Source organism: Galeopterus variegatus, unplaced genomic scaffold (assembly GCF_000696425.1).
Source record: "Galeopterus variegatus unplaced genomic scaffold, G_variegatus-3.0.2 Scaffold2324, whole genome shotgun sequence".
NCBI lineage: Eukaryota > Metazoa > Chordata > Mammalia > Dermoptera > Cynocephalidae > Galeopterus > Galeopterus variegatus.
In genome coordinates this window covers 289486-310756 of record NW_007728435.1, presented here as the reverse complement: position 1 = coordinate 310756, position 21271 = coordinate 289486, and the positions used below count along the sequence as shown (strand labels likewise).

General features: G+C 40.6%; 1 protein-coding gene across 1 annotated transcript in view; it reads left to right on the top strand.

Annotated features, from left to right (window-relative positions):
* Nucleotides 1-7187: 7187 nt before the first annotated feature.
* CEP112 (centrosomal protein 112kDa) overlaps nucleotides 7188-21271 on the top strand; it is a gene marked incomplete at its 5' end in the record, with an annotated part of 58056 nt that continues 43972 nt past the window's right edge. Inside the window, one exon of the mRNA XM_008581315.1 lies at nucleotides 7188-7277. Coding sequence (XP_008579537.1) covers nucleotides 7188-7277 — 90 coding nt within the window. The remainder of the gene's footprint in view (nucleotides 7278-21271) is intronic.

The following is a 21271-nucleotide window of genomic DNA, read 5'->3' as shown; positions in this document are numbered from 1 at the left end:
TCTTGAGTGGCATTTCAGTTGAAGAAAACTTGTTACTTTTGTTAGTAGATTTAGCCTATTTAAAAATAATAATAACACAGGAGGCTATGGTGGCCTCTGTGAATAGCTAGTGAGACCACCCAGTAAAAATGTCACATTCTGCCATTGTGTCATCTTCAGTAGCCCCAGATCTCTATGTCCTCATGTGGATGACAGGGTTTGGTCTTGCTTTGTTCCAGTTGTTTATGTGATAAGAAATAAGTCTATAAATCTCACGTGAAAATACAGTGAGATTTTATTGTTTTTATTTGTGTTTTACCTTAGCTTTCAGTTGGCAGTGGGAGAAAGAAAACCATATACCGTTTCTGTGTGCCGATTTACATGTCATAGAAAACCTACTCGTCAGAAATATTATCGGCACCATTTATAGACTGAATTGGAGTAATGCTGCTTAAACTAATGTGGGCATTTTTTAAAAGGCAATTAAGGTTTAAGTGAGAGTTACCCTTATGTCGCCCTTATGATTAATGTCTCTTCACTGTAGTCACACATCAGGTGTTAGCTCTGCTTGATGGGTCAGTCAACCAGTGGGAGATAGGTTTATGTCAAGATTTTATAATCTCAACAGATATTTTATGATACAAAATTTAAAATCATCTTTCATGTTTTAAATGGAAAACAGACCATTACTATTAAAACATAAACCTTGGATTTTACTGTATGTAAATTATACTTCGATAAAAATATAAATAAGCCTTTCCTTCCCAGTTATCTTCTCCTTCCGTCAAAATACGAACATCCCACTGCCTGCTTCCTTCACATTAAGTCCAAACATACACGGAGAAATCCGCCTACGTCCATCCTACCCATTGAAGGATGGATGAATCATCTGTTTTCTCTGAAGTAAGATAGTAAATTCAAACCTCATGAAAGGAAGGATATGGTGACTGCATTTTTTTTAAGTGGGAAAAGTTTTATTTTGTTTGTTTGTTTTTTAGTTCTTTTACTTTTTATTATGGAAAGTTTCAAACAAAAGAAAAGGAGAAGAGTTCACAGAGGCCCCATGTACCCAGCCCCCAGCTTCAGTCGTTTTCTACACTTTTCCAGGGTGACTTCTTTTGGCAGCATCTTGGGTATGGATACTCTGCTTTTTGATTCTCAGTAAGCTGCTCCTCAGCTACGCAGAGCCTGCAGCTACGAGGCCCCTCTGCATTTCATCCAGCCGAGGCTCAGGCTCCTCTTCTTCCTTGTGTCACAGCCACAGACTTTACCCAAAGCCCTTGAAATCCATGACTTTATGGCCCCAGTTTTATATTCATAAAGGGCAAAACTTTAATACACACTCTTTTTGCTTACATAGTTTAATCCAATTCTTTCAAATAATAGGACACCATAACATTCAAGGTTCCCACTTCCCAGAGGACATGTGGGCAAATCTATGGGACAGAACCAAGGAAAGAATCCATTTACCCTCTGCCCCTCAATGTACAGCAAGCCCAGAAAAATGCGCCCATAGCTTCATGACAATTTGTGAACAGGCCAGGCACAAGCATTTTGCCAAGACTTGGTAACACAGAATGAGGCAGAATATATGTGTCAAATATTAAATTTCAAGTCAGTGAGAACTGGTTTAAAAATTCTTTAAAAGGGGGGAGGGTGCAGTTCTACAAGCTGCATAACATAAAATGAGTAAGAGAATGTGCCTCACTCTGCCATAACAATGTTCCCAGAACAACTTATTTGGGAGAAGGGTGACTTTATACTGCTGATGGTTGTGTTTCGGTATGCAAGTGGATTTTTCCAAATTTCTTATAACCGGATGGTTTGATAAAGATGGGAAAGTAAAGAGTTTCAAATTGTATTCTCTGGTGTGAACCTGGAGTACAGGTATTCTGGATAACAAGCTGAAGGCAACTTTGCAATACTTAGCCTGTTGGGGAAAAGGTAGTAAGGTCACAGCTCTCAGGTGCCAGAATAGAGCTGGCTAAGAGGTTGGCCAAAGGCAAGGTCAGAAATGTAGAAAGACTTGTGGTCACACTAAAATACTAAGTCTGAAAGCCTCTCTCAGTTCTGTACCTTGTACACTGGAAACATTTTGGTTGTATCTTTTTTTATCACTGTAACACAGTATTTCTCATCCAGTGACGTTTTCCCTTGTTAAATAAATTTTTAACCTCTTCGTAACTGAACTGAACTTTTGTTCCATTTATTCATTATTAAAAGTCACGTGTCTGCCATCACTTCATGCTTATTTGATTCAGAACTGTGAGAGAAAAACTGGTTTTTAATAGGACTACACATAATTCCTTAATGCATGGTTTTACTAGTTAGGGAGTGGATTGCTCTAAATTGTGTTTATAAATCTCTTATGAAAATAGCATTGACTATTATACTCTTTTTCTCCCAGACCAATAGAAAAGCCCTGTCTCAGGTGCCATTCAGTGGGCACATTAGCTACCAGATCCTTTTTCTCACCCCAAGGAGCCCATTAATACATAGAATTTTTTACACTTTAATTTGCTTTAATTCTTTTCATGTTTTAAACAAACAAATCAAGTTATCCTATAACATGCTCCCCTTTGAAAAAGCATGGTATACCCTCATTGTTCTCATAAAGCTTAATTATGTCATTTACGTTCTTCTTCTGGAAAGTGTCATGCTTTGTTCCCAACCGACACAAAGCACTCTGAAAGTCAGGAACACTGTGGCTTCCTACAGCAAGCTGACTTGCATGGTATTTAACGGCAGATTTAATTGGGAGAAAGGATCAGATTTAATTATGTTACCTTGTTCTCTTTGAAACTTTCTTTCAGCTGGATTTCCATGATACTAACTTCTTCTCAGTCACTTCCTACCCAGCAGGATTGTCACCAGCTGTCTTCGCCTCCTCCTCTGCCTGGTCACAAGTGTGGGCACCACCCACAGGGCAGGCTTAGGATCGCTTCTCATCTGACTGACATCCCTGAGGAAGCTCACCCACCTGCAGCTCTGGCTGCGAGCCCTCCCACTGTCCACACCCACCTTCGCCATGTGATCCGCTGCATAGGTGTCTTAGTCAACTCAGGCTGCGTGGCTTATAAACAACACGCACTCATTTCTCACTGTTCTGGAGGCTGGGACGTCCAAGATAAGGCGCCAGCAGATTTTCTGTGTGGTGAGGGCCTGGTTCCTAGTTCATAAACTGCCTTCTCGCTGTGTCCTCACATGCTGGAAGGGGTAAGGGACCTTTCTTGGATCTCTTTTATAAGGGTGCTGATCTCATTCAGGAGGGCTCCACCTCTCAAAGGTTCTACTTCCTAACACCATCACCTCGGGGGTTAGAATTTCAACATATGAATTTTGGGGGGACACAAATACTCAGACTATCACAATAGGTCCCCCTTCAAGTCCCATCAGCACCCAACATGTCAGAAACTGTACTGCCCCGCTCCCTTCTGACTTGCTCTGTTCTCACTGTTCCCTGGTCATTCATTCAGTGTCAAAGCCTTGGGGTACCTTTGAGTCCCTCTTTTCCATGATCTCCCGTTAACGATTTTGCCACATCCATCCTTATCTCCATATCCACTGCCCTCTTTCAAGGTCTTATTCTACTGGGTTTCACTTCTGCGGCAGACTCATTTCTTAATCCCTTGACTTCACCAGGCAGAAATATTTCCTCAAAATTCAAGGAAAAAAACAGTTGAGCCAAATGCTGCTGTGAAATAAGGAAGATAATTAGCTTCTGGCTTTGGTTTTGGGAAGTAGCAAGTGACTGTGGTGAAAACTGACTCAGGAGAGTAGTGGGGCAGGAGTCAGGAATAACGGGGTGCTGAGACAGTGGAGGGAGGGCAGGGCGCTGCGTGTGGGCACTCACAGGGGTACCCTGGTGAAGGGGAGGACGGAGAGAAGCCAGGAGGTAGGGAACAACTTTTTGTTTAAGACAAGGGAGATACGTGTCTCCTTTATTTTTTCTGTGAAGTAAAACTAAAAACTGAAAAATAAAAAATCAAAGGAGTTTTTTTATTGTGCAGGAACCAGAAATATATTATTATAAATAATAATAATTACTATTATATGTGTGCATATAGAGAGAGGTAGATTTAGGTATTTTGAAGATATATATTCTGTATTTCAGGACACATAATAACCTTTAGTTAAATGTGCCATGTTAAGGACAGTTGGAAGCCCTGATGATTGAAGCAAATGTCCTCAGGAAGTAGAGTTCAAATATTTATGAGTTCCTTCCACAGACATGAATTCAGTGTCACCAGTGTGCTGGGCATTGGGTGGCTCGGCAAGAGCTTGCCGAGATGAAGAGGAGAGAGCCCTGAGCTGCAGTCGCGCTCAACACTACATGGATAAAAGCCCAGAGGCGCTAATACTTAGCTCTCGGCGCATAGGTCAGGGTAGGTGGGGCAGGGGCTTCCAGGCAAAGAAAAGCGAAAACAGGTATGGTGTCAGAAAGCGGCAGCACAGAGTAGCACAAACGTATTGAATTTGAAGTTTCAGAAATGTGCACAGGATTGTAGTGAGGGTTAAGAATAAAATCCTAGTGGAAGATAGCTCCTGTTGTGACTGATAGCAACACCGCCATCAGCACGACACACTGAGGCTTCCTACAGCCCAGTGTGGCCGGAGCACAAGCCAGTTGATGAACACCCTTGTGTGCCCTGCTGGGGAGTTTGAGCTGTGTCCCAGGGACGCTGGAGTGTTGGTCAAGCATTTCAGTGGGGGAATAACATAATCAGATTTAAGCTTAAGATCGCCACTCTGGCAGCAATTTGAGGATGGATTAGAGAGCAGGAAACAGTGGGGGCAGAAAAATATATATGAATATCTTCCCCATACAGTAATCGTTACTTTCACCAATTATGCTATAAGAGAAGCTGATAAGATCTTGTTTATTATTGGTAACTGTCAAAAGAAAAAATGCTACTTGATCAATAAGCATAGGGAACAATTGGATTCATCTTTTTGGAAATAGACCACAATAACAGAATTATATACAAATGAAGAACCGAGAGATTTCCAAGTTCATTCTCACACCTGGTTGAATCGTGGATTTATAGTCATGTCTAATCAAAGCGACTCTAAAGCGTTTAAGCTTATTCTCAAATCATTTTACTTTTTAAATTAGAAGTTCTTAGCCTGGAGTTCATCCAAGGACAGGCTTCAGGCACTCTATGAACTCCCTAAAGTTAGAGAAAAAATCATAAGCATATCTTTTTATTTCTTCTAGGGAGTGACCAGATGGCTTCTGTCAGATGCTCAAAGAACATCTAGAATGTCTAGGACCCCCCAAAAGAACCACTGTCTATATCTACATGTAGAAAAGACTGGCATTGCATTGAGAGAACCTCAGACATTTTGTCTGAACTCCAGCGTCTCCACTTAGATGTGTAAAAGGCGTTTCAAACTGAAGCCGTCACTGAGAGAGCTCCAGCTCCTCTCCCCCAGCACCCGCCCCTCCCTCAGCCTTCCCCATCTCTGTAAATGCCAACTGCTGTCTTCTAGCTGCTCAGGCCCAAATCCCTGCCTGGGGTCCTCTTCTTTCTCATGCTCTGCATCCACTCCCTCAGGGCTGCCATCTCCATCTTCAGAATGTATCTGGACTCGGACACCTCCCTCACCAGCTGCCACCACCCTGGTCCGATGCTCCATCAACCCTTTCCCAGTGCATTGTGGTGGCCTCTGGCCTGCCTCCCTTCTTCAGCCTCACCCTCTTATCTATTCTTCAGACAGCAACCAAAGCAACCCCTGCAGTAGCTCCCCTGCTGCCTCTGAATAAAATCTAACCCCTGCCATGTCCCTGACCTCATTGCTACCTCTTTGCTCACTCTCCACGCTGACCTCTGCTACTCCCTCAGCCTTGTCACCTCAGAGTCCTTACCCGTGCAGTGTCAGCTGCTGGAAGGCTCTTCCTCCAGACGTCTGTGTGGCTTGCTCTCTCTTCCCCTTCCAGTCTTTGCCCACTTGGGCCTTCTTGGGCTGTCTCTTTAAAACTGCAACACCTCTTCCCTACTCCCCTCCAGAACACTCCCCTTCCCTGCTTTATTTTTCTCCTGCACTAATCACTGATACATAATGTGTATTGTTTCCTTACCACCACCACCATTATAATATAAGCATTGTGATGCAGGGGGTTTCTTTGGCATTTTTCCTTTCACTGCTATATCTAGAATACCTATTGCAATTCTTGACATATAGCAGGAACTCAATAATATTGACTGGATGAATTTTATTTTGGAATTTATTTGGCATTTTTGCTGTTACCATCTCATGCGTTCTGCTTACTATAACTTTCCATGGATTATTTCTAAAATTACACTGGAGTGTTTGAATGGATCCTGTTTCTTTTCTAGTTCACCTCTTTACTTAAAATAGTAACTGATGCAATGATAATTATTGATATATGTGGTCTTTAAGTTCCCCATATTAATCTGAATTCTATTTCCAACAGCTATTTGGCAATTGAAAGAACTCTTCTCTGTCCATTTTTTGCAAATTCCACACCATCCTCTCTGACTTAATAAAAAGATTCCTTTAAAGTTACTATAATTTACTCAATTTATAATAGTATAATTTTGTCTTTTTTTTTTTTTCGTGACCGGCAACGGATCGCAACCCTCAGTGTCGTGCCCGTACCGGACCGGGACCAGCCACGGGATCGCAACCCTCGGTGTTGCTCCCGCCCCTTGCTCAGCCAGTGAGCGGCTGGTCTGTATGTGGGATCCGAACCCTTGGCGGGAGTGCCACCGCGCTTCCCAAGCGGCGCACTATAGCAGTGCGCCACCGGGCCGGCCCATAATAGTATAATTTTGAAAACATCATCTTGGTCAGATATTACAATTCCTGTCTGTCACAACACTTTTCAGAGTGTAAGTATACCTTACAGGTGTACTGATAGAGCTATTTTAGTTAGCAATAGCTTTATGCTTTACTAAATAATTGTGGTTCTATGCTAGAAACATAAGAGACATTTTATAATATGAATTGACATCTGCTAACTTGTCTGTTTTATAAGTTTGGAATTTTTTAGGCTAGGTATTCTTATAGCAGGAAAAATCTGGGCCTGACACACAAAAGTTTGCTTTTGTTTGCCCGAACTCCTTGGAGCAACAGTAATAAACTATAGACCTGAGGCCTTTCTAATGCCAGTTCATGTGGTAAAACTATTTTTTCTAAGTATGCGAGTTTTGAACGTTGATGTGTTTATTTTACTGTTTCAGGTTTTACAAGATGAACTAGAAAACTGCTCTAATCAGGTGCGGTGTGCAGAGAAAAAATTACAGCATAGAGAATTGGAGTCACAGGAACAGGTACACTTGGCTTTCCTACTTGGCTTGTTTGTTTACTTTCTCTAGATCAAGGGGCTTGTGCATTACCTGTTTTAGCTAGGGTGCTTTAGCTGCAGGTAACAGAATACCCATGGTTGACGTAAACAATAAAGGAATTTATTACTTCAGAACAGGAAGTCTGCAGGTAGGGCAGGCTCTGGCTCTGTATCTCTGGCATTTTCACAGCTCTGTCTCCTGTGCTGGCTTCATTCTAAAAGCATTTTCGAACTGGCTGCAACAGTGCCAGGCATCCTGCCCAGATCTGCACTATCCGGAGGCAAAAAGGGACTGTAAGTTTCTGGGGTCTCCTTCTGAAGAATAAGGAAATATTTCCTAGGTCCTCCCCGCAGCCTTCCTTTGCTTCTTATTGGCCAGAGCAGGTCATGTGCTCAGTCTGGCATGCCCAATCCCTGGCAAGAGGACTGGGTATCAAAACTAGCCTAGGCCAATCAGGATCCACCTGCTGGTGGTGGAATTAGGGGAGGAAAGAAAACTGGAACAAAGAAGGGGGAAGTGGATGTTGAGTATGCAGCCAACAGTGTCTGCTGTGTCATCATTCTAAAATAAATGACATTATTTTACTTAGAGGCATAAATCATCTTTTCTTTGAATTTTAATTTTTCCTCTTTCTTTCCATTATGTTAATAAAATAAATGTAATATAAACTAGAATAATCTGGCTATGACAATAGCTAATGACCTATTTTATTTTCACATGACAGGATTATTTTCACCCAACTCTTCTGGTTATAATGAATTGTACTTAGTGGTAATTTTGACAATTTAAAGTAAAAATTCAACAATGTATCAATAGAGACCATGAGTCTTAATGAAACCTTTTATAAATGCCTTGTCCTCAGCCACTGGGTATAGCACAGCTGACATTCTTCTAAGTGCCACTGATCCATTACAGACAGAACCTGCCATAGGTATTGACAGATGTTTGTACTTTGGTTGTCTCATAGTAAAACTCAGTACAGGAATATTAAATTAGGTTATTTTTACTTTGGGGGAAGGGTAAACACTAATGGTAGGCTAGTAAGGTTCCTTTTTTGTTTTTTTTCATCACTGGAGATGTTTAGAAACAGGATCCCATGGTGGGCGATTGTACGAAATGGCGGAAGTAAATACCTAATAGATGCTGAGTATTAATACTTACTGTATTAACTTGAGTACCTATAATTCCTTCCTACTCTGTAATATAAACCCTGTGTAATATGCATATCATACATATATGTATATGTTGTGTATATATGATATGCATAAATATGCATATATGCATATATACATATATGTCATATGCAGTGTCTGTGTCATACAGTCGGATATAGGATAACAAAACAATAATACTAGGATGAGAGAACTACACTTTATGAAATGCCTACAAGGTGACAGATACTATACAAGAAATGTTACACATATTAGTGCATTTAATCCTCACAACAACTGTGTAAGGTCAGTATTATCATTCCCATTTTATAGATGGCATGCTAAAACCCAGAGTGGTTGAGTAACTCATTCAAGATCACACAACTAGTAAGTAATAGAGCTGTATTCAGACGCAAGTTTATCTGAATTCCAAACTTTTTCTCCTTTCGTGACAATTTTTACGTTATATTTCTAGTTGATTAAAAAAAACGGATAGCAGTGATAGGAGAAGTGAGCTTATTAAGGATGGTAGGAAAACACAACTACTGCTCTAGATACCTGGTACAGTAGCAAATGCCATTGACCTTCCACGGGCAGAGAGGAGCAGAGAGCAGAGGAAACAAAAGCACAGCAGATTGAGTCACAGGTGAAAGTGCTTCCTTGGATGGGCGTGCGGTGCTGTTCACGTCACATCAGCACAGGTCTACTTGTCAGTGAAGGTCAGCTGAGCACCATCCTCTGCTGAGGATGCTTATAACTAAAAGAAGGGAAAAGAAGAGCTTCTCAAAAGCAGGAAATGATGCTCCCTGGAGGACTGGGGCTTCTGCAGTTTATGGTAAAATATGACTTAAGGTAAAACTTTGTTGACATCACTTTAATTCATGGCAAAACTTCACACAGAAAATTCCATTATATATGGAGAGTAGGGAAATTAAGAAATCCCAAATGAACAATAGGGAAGGATTCAGGAACTCCTGTCAGTCTTTTTTTATTGACTTCTTTTTGATCATCAAAGTTGCTTTCATCTTTGTAATGACAATAGCTTTTTAGAATATTTCTCATACTAATTCCTGATATCTTCTATTAGGCTACAGTTTACCAAAGAAATGTCAGGAAATACCCATGGGTAAAGCAGAATATTTCATAATCTTTGCAACCATGACATGTTGGGCTCTTTCCACAAGGTCCTAGGGTGTAACTAGAAAAAAAAATGCCATTTGTTTTAATAATACTAAGCATTTAATAAATATTATTCATCTATATTTTATTTAATTTAATCTTTTATTTTCTCTAAATGTGACCCGTGTCCCCCTTTAATTTGTGACGCTCAGCAAGTAGTCAAAAATAATTAGAACTATTGTCATGGGCATTTTTTAGGGTCTGCTTATATATGAGCTTACTTAGGATATCTAAAATGTTGAAATGTTACATTATGATTTTCTTTTTGGCCATTCATCAAACAACTGCAGTAACAGTAGCTAGCCTCCCATCGGTCCGATGCTCCATCAACCCTCGGCCAATCAAACAACTGAAATGTGTGCAAAACAGCTACTTAGAACTTTCTTCTCTTTCTTTTCAACCAAATATTATTACCCCGATGTTAGTTGCATAAAAAATCAAGATTGAAACTGGCAGAATTACAAAGGACAATTTCCTAGGCTGCTTTTTTTAACTTGCTTGCTTTAAAAAAAGTTTAAACTGTTTCTGTTTTTCATTTAAGAAAAATTCCTGTGTTTTGTTTGATTCTATAAAAACAAGAAATGAATGAGGCATTTTAAACGTTATGTTTTCAATTAAAAACAAAAAGCTGCTTCTCATCAGGCCTCGATGGGTGGCATCCTTGCTGCCCACCCTTTGCCTGGGTGCTGTCCCCTCTCTCCTCTGTCTTCTTACTCTGGCAGCTCAGCGAACTGAGTCCCAGAGGAGGCATGTTCATTGGGAGGTACAAAGGGTTACCTTGTTCCTTGTGCAGATTCAAGAGCAATAGTACAAGCAGAATTAGAAAAATAGTAAGTTTCTAAGTCAGCCTTACAAAAACATGATCCATACCAGGGGTGAATACTAATTCCAGATAAGGTCTGAGCAAGAATCCCATAATTTAAGCAAGGAAGGGGAGATCAGAGCTCTGATCAAACTTCCTCATTGGGCAAGGAAGCTGAGTCATCAGGGAAGGATGTGACTTTCCTAACATGCAACACAGTAGTGGCAGACTCAGGGGAGGACTGGATGTGGTCTGCTCACTCCCAGGGTATTATTTTCCATTATGTTACACACTATGGAGAATGGGAATATGCCATCTGTTACTCGGGTTCAGGTATAGATTTAAAACTGAAATTCACTTTTGGGAACAAAGGATGTTTTATTATTCACAATGAGACTAGATAATTTGGTCTGATAAATAATAGAAAAGAGAAGGAAGAAAAGAAATAGTCTAAAAATTTACTTGGTATTCTTGACACTGTGTAAAGCACATACAAGAGGTCTTCAAAAAGGTCAGGGAAAGGTTCATGTTCTCTTTTCTGTTTTTCTGTGAACTTTTTGAAGTACCTTCATTTTTATCACAGAGACACTAAGCAATGTCACCTAATATAATGTAGACATTAATATACATGTAACAAAACCCCTGCTTCAAACTGGATATCTTAAATTTTGAAAGTATGAATAGCTTTGATTATGTTGGTCACTCAGTTTCCCAAAATATTATTTTAAATAAATTAGTGGTAAAAATACTTCAGAAATTTCCTAAAAAGACAATACGGTGCTGAGCATTTCACAGGGAACTCAATTGTTTTCTCCTCAACATTTTATTCTTTACACAGGCATACTGTGGCAGACAGTGCTAGGTACTGAGAAGAAACAATGATGAATAAATTATAAATCCTGCCTTCAGGGAGTTTTCAGTCTGGCAGAGCAAAGGAGATATGTATAAAATGTAGACTGCAGGCATGGAATTAAAGTTGGCTCTTTTCCTTCTAAATGGCTTCGAGGCTTAGAATCTCAAGATGTGGAAAGTGCACAAGCCTTCCATATTTCCTGACCCTGTGGGGAAGGAAGAGAAAGATCTTGAGCCAGGAAAAGATCAGGGTCCCACCGCTCCAGGCAGTGTTTGGTACTTGTTGACTTGGAGTTGTGGCCCTCGAGGGAATCGGGTTCTTCCGAGGCGGGTGGGAAGAGGGTCAGGGTTTCTGCCAGCTTTCTCTTGAAAACACCTGGCCTCCCACCTCATCTTGCTGCCTTGGGCTGCCCCTGGTTTTGTAGCCAGCATTATTTGTAGCCAGCTGGTTTAGTTTTGAGTCTTATCTGGTACACCCGAGCATTGAAGGTCTGGACTGTGCCAGCACAAGTAACTCATAAATTGTTTAAAAACATATAGCTAGGCCACTCACACTTCTTTTCTTTACTGAAATGTATAGATTGTACATATCTATGGGGTACCACATTGAATATCCATACCTGTGTGCAATATGTGATGCTCAAATCAGGATAATTAGTATATTCAACATTACACAATGTAATCATTTTTTGAGTCACATTTTAACATTTCAATCACAACCTTGCAGCAACCAACTTTATATTTAAGGCCTAGACACATCGGTTAATTTAGGAGAGAATCTAGTGACCAAAGATGTCTCAGTGGTAATTGTGTGTGTTTAAGGGTTGGGGAGTGGGGGCAGAGGTTGTCCCAGAGACCCCCACCAAGACACAGGGAGAGGAGAGACTTTAAGGACCAGTATGATCCAGTGGGAAAAGCACCACTGATTCTAAATCTTTGTCACTACTAATCACATGATCTTGGGTAAGTCACTTAACTTCTCTGCATATCACACTCCTAATTGGTAAAATGTCAGTGATAATACCTTCCCACAGGGTTCTTGGGAACATCATAACAGGATAATGTGTGTAAAAATACTTCAAAAAACTATAAAACAGTATGCAGATGCAATGTGTGTGATTATAGTTATTCATAGAGGAGAAGGGGACATCGAAGCTGGGCCTTACCAGAGAGGAGGGACATCCTGGTTAGGGAACAGCATAAGGGAAGACATGAAGTAGAGCGTGCTCAGAAGTGTTCAGGGAGTATTGGGTAATGTCTTGGCCAGAGGGTAATATCAGAGAGGAGGAAAACAAGACCAGAAAGTTAGTTTCATTCATTTTATCGACTAAAAAAAAAAGAGAGAGAGAAACCCTGCTCCTTACTCAGCGCTGTGGATAGGACCATTGGTGGCCAGCCTTGGAGGCAATGCCAAGGAGTGCAGCCACTGTCAGAAAGCAGCTGTCAGCAACTGAGGACTTTTTCTTCACTGGAGAGTGTAACATAATTGAGGTTATACTTCACAAAGATTAACTGGGCAGCAGTAGTAAGATAAACGATGAAAAGACAAATTCAGAGGTGGTAGCACTAAAATTCACATCATCAGCTACAAGAGAAATATGGAAGGCTTGAACTGGGTGTTGTCAAAGGGAGTCGAAAGGAAGAGGTAAATGTGAAGACTCACATGAAAGGAAAAATTCACAGAACACCGAGACTTATAGGACAAAAGAAAGAAATATGTCAAAAATAGTACCAAATTTTTGAATTGACAAGCTGGCGTCTAGTGAACGATGATACTATTGTTTTTTAGATGTTGCATCTGAGATGCTAGCAAGAGGACATTTATTTGGAGACATATAGTTGAAAATCTGAATCTCAAACTCAAGAAAGAGCCTAGGAATGTAAACATGCCAGAATCATGTCAAGGGGGAGACGGCAAAGCCCACAGTGTGGATGATACTGACAAGGAAGAGCATAGAGAGAGACAAGAGGCCACAGCAGACCCACGGGGAGGGCCACATTCAAGAGGTCAGAGAAAGGAGAGGAGGATACAAAGAGGACCTGCAAGGAATGGGCAGATAAGAGCAGAGCCAGGAGAATTTAATGCCACGAAAACCAAAGAAAGAGTGTTTCCTGCTAGACTTTCAGCTCCATAGGTTAAGCACCCTATCTGACTTTGTCATGGCATCCGTCAGCACTTGCTGAATTGAATTGCTCTGAAAAGCCTTTGCTGTCCTCAGCCGTCCTCAAAATGGCCCTGCCCACCCTGTGTCCCTCTTTCATCTGTGCTCTTGCAACACTTTCTGTGGCCCTGCATTGAAGGCTTTCCCATCAAACTCCCTCAGTAGGTGGTGTGCTCTGAGGGTGGGACCCTGGGCTGGGACTGCGACATGTTTATCCTTGTAGCTCAGCTTCTAGCCCAGTGCCTGGCCCCTGTGGTGCTTGGTGAATTAATGGGAGGAAGAAAGGAGCGATGGGGGTCGGGGAATAGAGACAGAGGGAGGGAAGGAGGAAGGGGGGAGGAGGAGGGAGGAAGGATTAACAGCATCACATGCTGCAGAGAGTTTAAGGATGAATAGTTCTAAAAGTCACTGAACTTTGGTAATGAATACAGGCCCTTGGTATTGGGACTCCTAAACATATTCTAAGTGACTTTTTCTAAGCATATTCTTGTCTAGACTTTTCTTAAAATAAATATTATAGATATTCTTTTACCATTTTTATCTGGGGGGATCATTTCATCTGGTAGGATCATTCATGGCTTCTCTATGGCCCTCAGCTATTCCTCAGACATTCCAACACCAAAAAGGTTCGTAGACCGGGAAAAACTAAGAGAAAGCAGAATGCCAGTACCCTTCTGACACTGCCCACCTGGCTGCTCACCTTTAAAACGGGAGGTTTTCCCTACAAATCTCTCCTGCAAGATGCCCTCAGAAGGGCAAGGCAGAGAGGATACCAAAAAGTCCTTTATTTTCCCTACAGATGAACTTGGCATTCTGCTGCTTCCTTCCTAGTGGTTTTAAGAATAAAATTTGGTCCCCTTAATATAAGTAGCTTTCGAGTAATGTTAAACGTCTCTGGAAGTGCCTTAGCTCTTTCTGCTGTCAAACCATTACAACTACTGTCATTTATATTCCCAAAGAGTTCATTTGCCTCCCACAATGTCCAATGATCTATCAGGGAGTAACGTGGATATTAGGAGAACCAAAATCAATATACTTAAAGCTTTCATTGGATAGCACTGCTAATCTTTAAGCCACCTCAGTCATCATCAAAGGTAACCAAGAAATCTATGGAGTCACAGGCAGCCTTAAAGAAGAAAATGCTATGGAGACAGAAAATCAGTGAAGCAATAATCGTGACAATTGTTAAAAGGAAGAATTGGTCTTCTGCAGATTTCCAAGCCTTTAATTTTCCCATAATGGATTTTAAAACTTCACAGTCTTAGCTGCTGTTGGCTAACTCATCTGTAGTGAAATCTATTTAAAAGTACTAACAACTCAAAACTGTGTTTTATCCCAAAGCACATTATTAATAATTGCAACAGAAATATAATTCAAAGACTCTTATTGACTTTTCATGTTTAATGGTTATTATTCTGGCTTGTTTTGAGTAATTTTAATAACCACAGTTTATTTACAAAATTCAGACTAATTCTTTTGTTCCCATGCCAAGAAAATACATTTGTTCCCAGACAGCTGGTATGATGCATCATTCTGAGATGGGAATTGTTATGAGGGATAGAACCACATTTAATTTTGGCCACATCTTATTCTCAATGAGAGTTTGAATACTTGTCTGTTTTCTGAAAAAAACACTTGAACCACAGTGTCAGGGACATTAGTATTTTTGTAAAAATACATGTCTTATCAAAATATTCCTTATAAATCAGTTATTCTATTAGATTTTGGTGCAAAGCAAGTCATTCATACCCAAAACCCCCACTAAAAATTATGTACGATGATCACAGCACCATCTTTAAAGGATAACTCGAAGCGCTTTTCTGGTGCGAATGTGCTTTGTGTTTCATCCTTGCTTTCTTGAGATTGCCTTTGTTTTTAACTTCACTGGGCTTATTGTGCTGGGGGAGGAGAGAGGAGGCAGATCCCTGATGTGCTTGCTGCGTATTTTTAATCCTGTGCTTTGCTGACATATCAAATGCAAGTGTCAGCAAAGCACCCTCTACATCACTGCAGCTGTTTTTCCATAAAGCCTTTTCTACATGGTTGAAGTGGCTCTTCGTGCTTGCAGTGAACACTGGGGGACGATGAAGACTGGGTGAGAGCCACGGGATTGCACAGGGCTCTGACCTGGGACTGGAGGGCTCAAAGCCAGGCTGTGCTTACCTAGGGCCAGGTCTCATCTTTTACTNAATTGACAAGCTGGCGTCTAGTGAACGATGATACTATTGTTTTTTAGATGTTGCATCTGAGATGCTAGCAAGAGGACATTTATTTGGAGACATATAGTTGAAAATCTGAATCTCAAACTCAAGAAAGAGCCTAGGAATGTAAACATGCCAGAATCATGTCAAGGGGGAGACGGCAAAGCCCACAGTGTGGATGATACTGACAAGGAAGAGCATAGAGAGAGACAAGAGGCCACAGCAGACCCACGGGGAGGGCCACATTCAAGAGGTCAGAGAAAGGAGAGGAGGATACAAAGAGGACCTGCAAGGAATGGGCAGATAAGAGCAGAGCCAGGAGAATTTAATGCCACGAAAACCAAAGAAAGAGTGTTTCCTGCTAGACTTTCAGCTCCATAGGTTAAGCACCCTATCTGACTTTGTCATGGCATCCGTCAGCACTTGCTGAATTGAATTGCTCTGAAAAGCCTTTGCTGTCCTCAGCCGTCCTCAAAATGGCCCTGCCCACCCTGTGTCCCTCTTTCATCTGTGCTCTTGCAACACTTTCTGTGGCCCTGCATTGAAGGCTTTCCCATCAAACTCCCTCAGTAGGTGGTGTGCTCTGAGGGTGGGACCCTGGGCTGGGACTGCGACATGTTTATCCTTGTAGCTCAGCTTCTAGCCCAGTGCCTGGCCCCTGTGGTGCTTGGTGAATTAATGGGAGGAAGAAAGGAGCGATGGGGGTCGGGGAATAGAGACAGAGGGAGGGAAGGAGGAAGGGGGGAGGAGGAGGGAGGAAGGATTAACAGCATCACATGCTGCAGAGAGTTTAAGGATGAATAGTTCTAAAAGTCACTGAACTTTGGTAATGAATACAGGCCCTTGGTATTGGGACTCCTAAACATATTCTAAGTGACTTTTTCTAAGCATATTCTTGTCTAGACTTTTCTTAAAATAAATATTATAGATATTCTTTTACCATTTTCATCTGGGGGGATCATTTCATCTGGTAGGATCATTCATGGCTTCTCTGTGGCCCTCAGCTATTCCTCAGACATTCCAACACCAAAAAGGTTCGTAGACCGGGAAAAACTATATCTGGGGGGATCATTTCATCTGGTAGGATCATTCATGGCTTCTCTATGGCCCTCAGCTATTCCTCAGACATTCCAACACCAAAAAGGTTCGTAGACCGGGAAAAACTAAGAGAAAGCAGAATGCCAGTACCCTTCTGACACTGCCCACCTGGCTGCTCACCTTTAAAACGGGAGGTTTTCCCTACAAATCTCTCCTGCAAGATGCCCTCAGAAGGGCAAGGCAGAGAGGATACCAAAAAGTCCTTTATTTTCCCTACAGATGAACTTGGCATTCTGCTGCTTCCTTCCTAGTGGTTTTAAGAATAAAATTTGGTCCCCTTAATATAAGTAGCTTTCGAGTAATGTTAAACGTCTCTGGAAGTGCCTTAGCTCTTTCTGCTGTCAAACCATTACAACTACTGTCATTTATATTCCCAAAGAGTTCATTTGCCTCCCACAATGTCCAATGATCTATCAGGGAGTAACGTGGATATTAGGAGAACCAAAATCAATATACTTAAAGCTTTCATTGGATAGCACTGCTAATCTTTAAGCCACCTCAGTCATCATCAAAGGTAACCAAGAAATCTATGGAGTCACAGGCAGCCTTAAAGAAGAAAATGCTATGGAGACAGAAAATCAGTGAAGCAATAATCGTGACAATTGTTAAAAGGAAGAATTGGTCTTCTGCAGATTTCCAAGCCTTTAATTTTCCCATAATGGATTTTAAAACTTCACAGTCTTAGCTGCTGTTGGCTAACTCATCTGTAGTGAAATCTATTTAAAAGTACTAACAACTCAAAACTGTGTTTTATCCCAAAGCACATTATTAATAATTGCAACAGAAATATAATTCAAAGACTCTTATTGACTTTTCATGTTTAATGGTTATTATTCTGGCTTGTTTTGAGTAATTTTAATAACCACAGTTTATTTACAAAATTCAGACTAATTCTTTTGTTCCCATGCCAAGAAAATACATTTGTTCCCAGACAGCTGGTATGATGCATCATTCTGAGATGGGAATTGTTATGAGGGATAGAACCACATTTAATTTTGGCCACATCTTATTCTCAATGAGAGTTTGAATACTTGTCTGTTTTCTGAAAAAAACACTTGAACCACAGTGTCAGGGACATTAGTATTTTTGTAAAAATACATGTCTTATCAAAATATTCCTTATAAATCAGTTATTCTATTAGATTTTGGTGCAAAGCAAGTCATTCATACCCAAAACCCCCACTAAAAATTATGTACGATGATCACAGCACCATCTTTAAAGGATAACTCGAAGCGCTTTTCTGGTGCGAATGTGCTTTGTGTTTCATCCTTGCTTTCTTGAGATTGCCTTTGTTTTTAACTTCACTGGGCTTATTGTGCTGGGGGAGGAGAGAGGAGGCAGATCCCTGATGTGCTTGCTGCGTATTTTTAATCCTGTGCTTTGCTGACATATCAAATGCAAGTGTCAGCAAAGCACCCTCTGCATCACTGCAGCTGTTTTTCCATAAAGCCTTTTCTACATGGTTGAAGTGGCTCTTCGTGCTTGCAGTGAACACTGGGGGACGATGAAGACTGGGTGAGAGCCACGGGATTGCACAGGGCTCGCATCACTGCAGCTGTTTTTCCATAAAGCCTTTTCTACATGGTTGAAGTGGCTCTTCGTCCTTGCAGTGAACACTGGGGGACGATGAAGACTGGGTGAGAGCCACGGGATTGCACAGGGCTCTGACCTGGGACTGGAGGGCTCAAAGCCAGGCTGTGCTTACCTAGGGCCAGGTCTCATCTTTTACTCCTGTAATGAAGTAAAATGAGAAAATATTCTCACTTCTTTTGGTTTAATAGTTTTGGCTTTAATTTTATTGTTTTTTAATTCAAAAATAATTGAATCCAAATAGCTTACTCCAAACCAGTAAATTATGGAGGCATGTAAAGAGTAAAACAGAAGCAAAAACTTAAAACCAAGTTGTGTTTTGCCTTTTCAAGTTGGTAAGCAAGAAGAATTATCAAGCATTAACCTGGGTAATCAAATATAATCTCCCAGGAAGATTAAAAGGGGACTATATCCCTGAGCAGTGTCCTATCAAAGCTCACTTTTCCAGCAGCCACTGAGCACCGAGTTCATGGAACTGAGTGAACACCTGAGAAGAGGAAGCAAAAGAGGAGATAAACACAGTGATGGTGGAAGAGGGCGGGCAAGTCAGGTGGTCACGAGAGAGAAGTGATTGATGACTACTTACTGTGTGCGTCATGTTCAGAAAGGAGTGTCACACATTCTAAGATGCCACTTACTGCCAATTCCTGTTTTATTGTAGTCCAGCCAGAAAAGTTCTCCTTTTTGTATTGTCAAAGGCTATGTTGAGGTAGAAGCAATTGAAATTGTTTATTGGCAAACAAGGGACAGAGCAGAGGTATTTTAGAGGCACCACATGTATATCAGTGTAAACTAAAAATAGGAAAGGAAGGTGATTTTTTTAATACAATGGCCAATTCAGAAGTTAAAGAGACTATTTGAATGTATTTTACGTGTAGATAACCTGTTGGATTTCTGTACAGAATTAGAAGACATAGTTCCAGTAGGAAAAAATATTATTATGAAATGTTCAAATGCAAAAAATAACTTATTAAATTAAATGGAAAAATTATAACTAGTGAAGAATATAATATAACTGGCATTATTAAAATTTTATTAAGTACAAGGCCTATTTTGAATCAGACAAGCTATTACTTACCCAGCTGTCAGTATATAGAGATTATGTGGAAAACTTGGTTATTCTCTAGGAGCTTCTATTAAAACAATAAAGGAAAACAGATAGACTAAAGATTCATTTCTGGTTTAGTATGTGAGATTTGCACTCAGGTTTATTCAGAAGGGGTAAAGAGAAGTAGGAGGTAGAAAGCACTCTGACAGGAGATTTTCTTGTTTTTGACTTTTAAGAAGGAAGGAATTTTGCAACCTGCTTGTGTTGGACCTGACAAGCTTATTTAGGGGGGCTCTTCCCAGCTCAGATACGTAGCCAGGCATGGTGGAGAGGACACAGACATCTGCTTGGGTGCTTGTCCTGGTTCCTACAGAAGCAGCAGCAGCAGCAGAAAGGAAGCAATAGTCCAAGAGCTGGTGCTCCAGATCTCGCACCCCCAGCAGAACCAGAGCAGCGATTTATCTTATTTTTCTACCCTTCAGCTTAAGATTTTATTTGAATAAATACCTCTATAGAATGGAGAAAAAGTTGGAATACTGGACTGAATGATCCCAAATGCTCCATTCAGCACATGAAATTTTAAGGCTTTGTCTGACTTGATAAACTGAGGAGGGTAAATGAGATGGTATAATCAGAATGTGCCATGGTAACTGAAGGACAGCTCAGAGTGAACTCTTTTTGAACTCAGAAGTGACACTTTTAATATTCAGTTCACCAAATATTTACTAAGCACCTGCTATATGGCCTGGGTATATGTTGATGAACAAACCAAAAAAATCCTTCCCCTTGTGAAGTTTGCATTTTAGTGGTAGGTTCTTCATAGGCTTTTGCATTTCTATGTAAATTTTAGATTCAACTTATCAATTTCTTTTTTTTTTCTTTTTTTTTTTTTTTGTCTTTTTGTCTTTTTCCGTGTCCGGCAACGGATCGCAACCCTCAGTGTTGCCCCCGTACCGGACCGGGACCGGCAACGGGATCGCAACCCTCGGTGTTGCTCCCGCGCCTCGCTCAGCCAGTGAGCGGGAACCGGTCTGTATGTGGGATCCGAACCCTCGGGCGGGAGCGCCGCCGCGCTTCCCAAGCGGCGCACTTATCCAGTGCGCCACCGGGCCGGCCCCTCAACTTATCAATTTCTAATAAGTCTTCCAGTCCATGAGCATAGTACAAGTTATCCTTCTGATTTGTTTAAGCATTCTTTAATTTTTCTTTTATATTTTACGTTTTCTGTGAAGATGCCTTCCACATGTTCTATTAGATTTATTTGTATGTATTTGATATGTTTTTTTAAATTAAGATAACATTTTTTAAAATTGCATTTTCTCACAGTTTGCTGTAGTATATAGAAATAAATTGACTTTCTATGGATTCCTTTTATTGCATTAAGGAAGTTTCTTTCTGTTATTACCAAGAGTCTTTTTTCTTTTATAAATCACAAATGGATGTTGTATTTTCTTAAATGCCTTTTCTCCATCTTATGAGATAATCTTATGAATTTTGTTCTTTATTCAACTAATGCAGTGAAATTCATATATTTATTTTCTGACATTAAATCAGTCTTGCATTCTTGGAATAAACCTCATTTGATCATAACAACTTATCCTTTTTTTTTTTTTTTTTACCTTTAGCTGGATTTTGGTTTGCTAACGCTATATTTTGTTTAAGATTTTTACACTAGTAGTTATGAGTGAGATTGGCCTATAATTTTCTTTTAGTGTAATATTTTCATCAGATTTTGGTATAATAGTTTGCTGGTCTCATAAGACAAATTGGAGTATTTTCTCTTTACCTATTTTCTGGAACAGTTTGTTTAATATTGCTATTAATTCTTTTTTTTTTTCCCTTTTTGTCTTTTTTCGTGTCCGGCATGGGATCGCAACCCTGAGTTTCGCGCCCGTA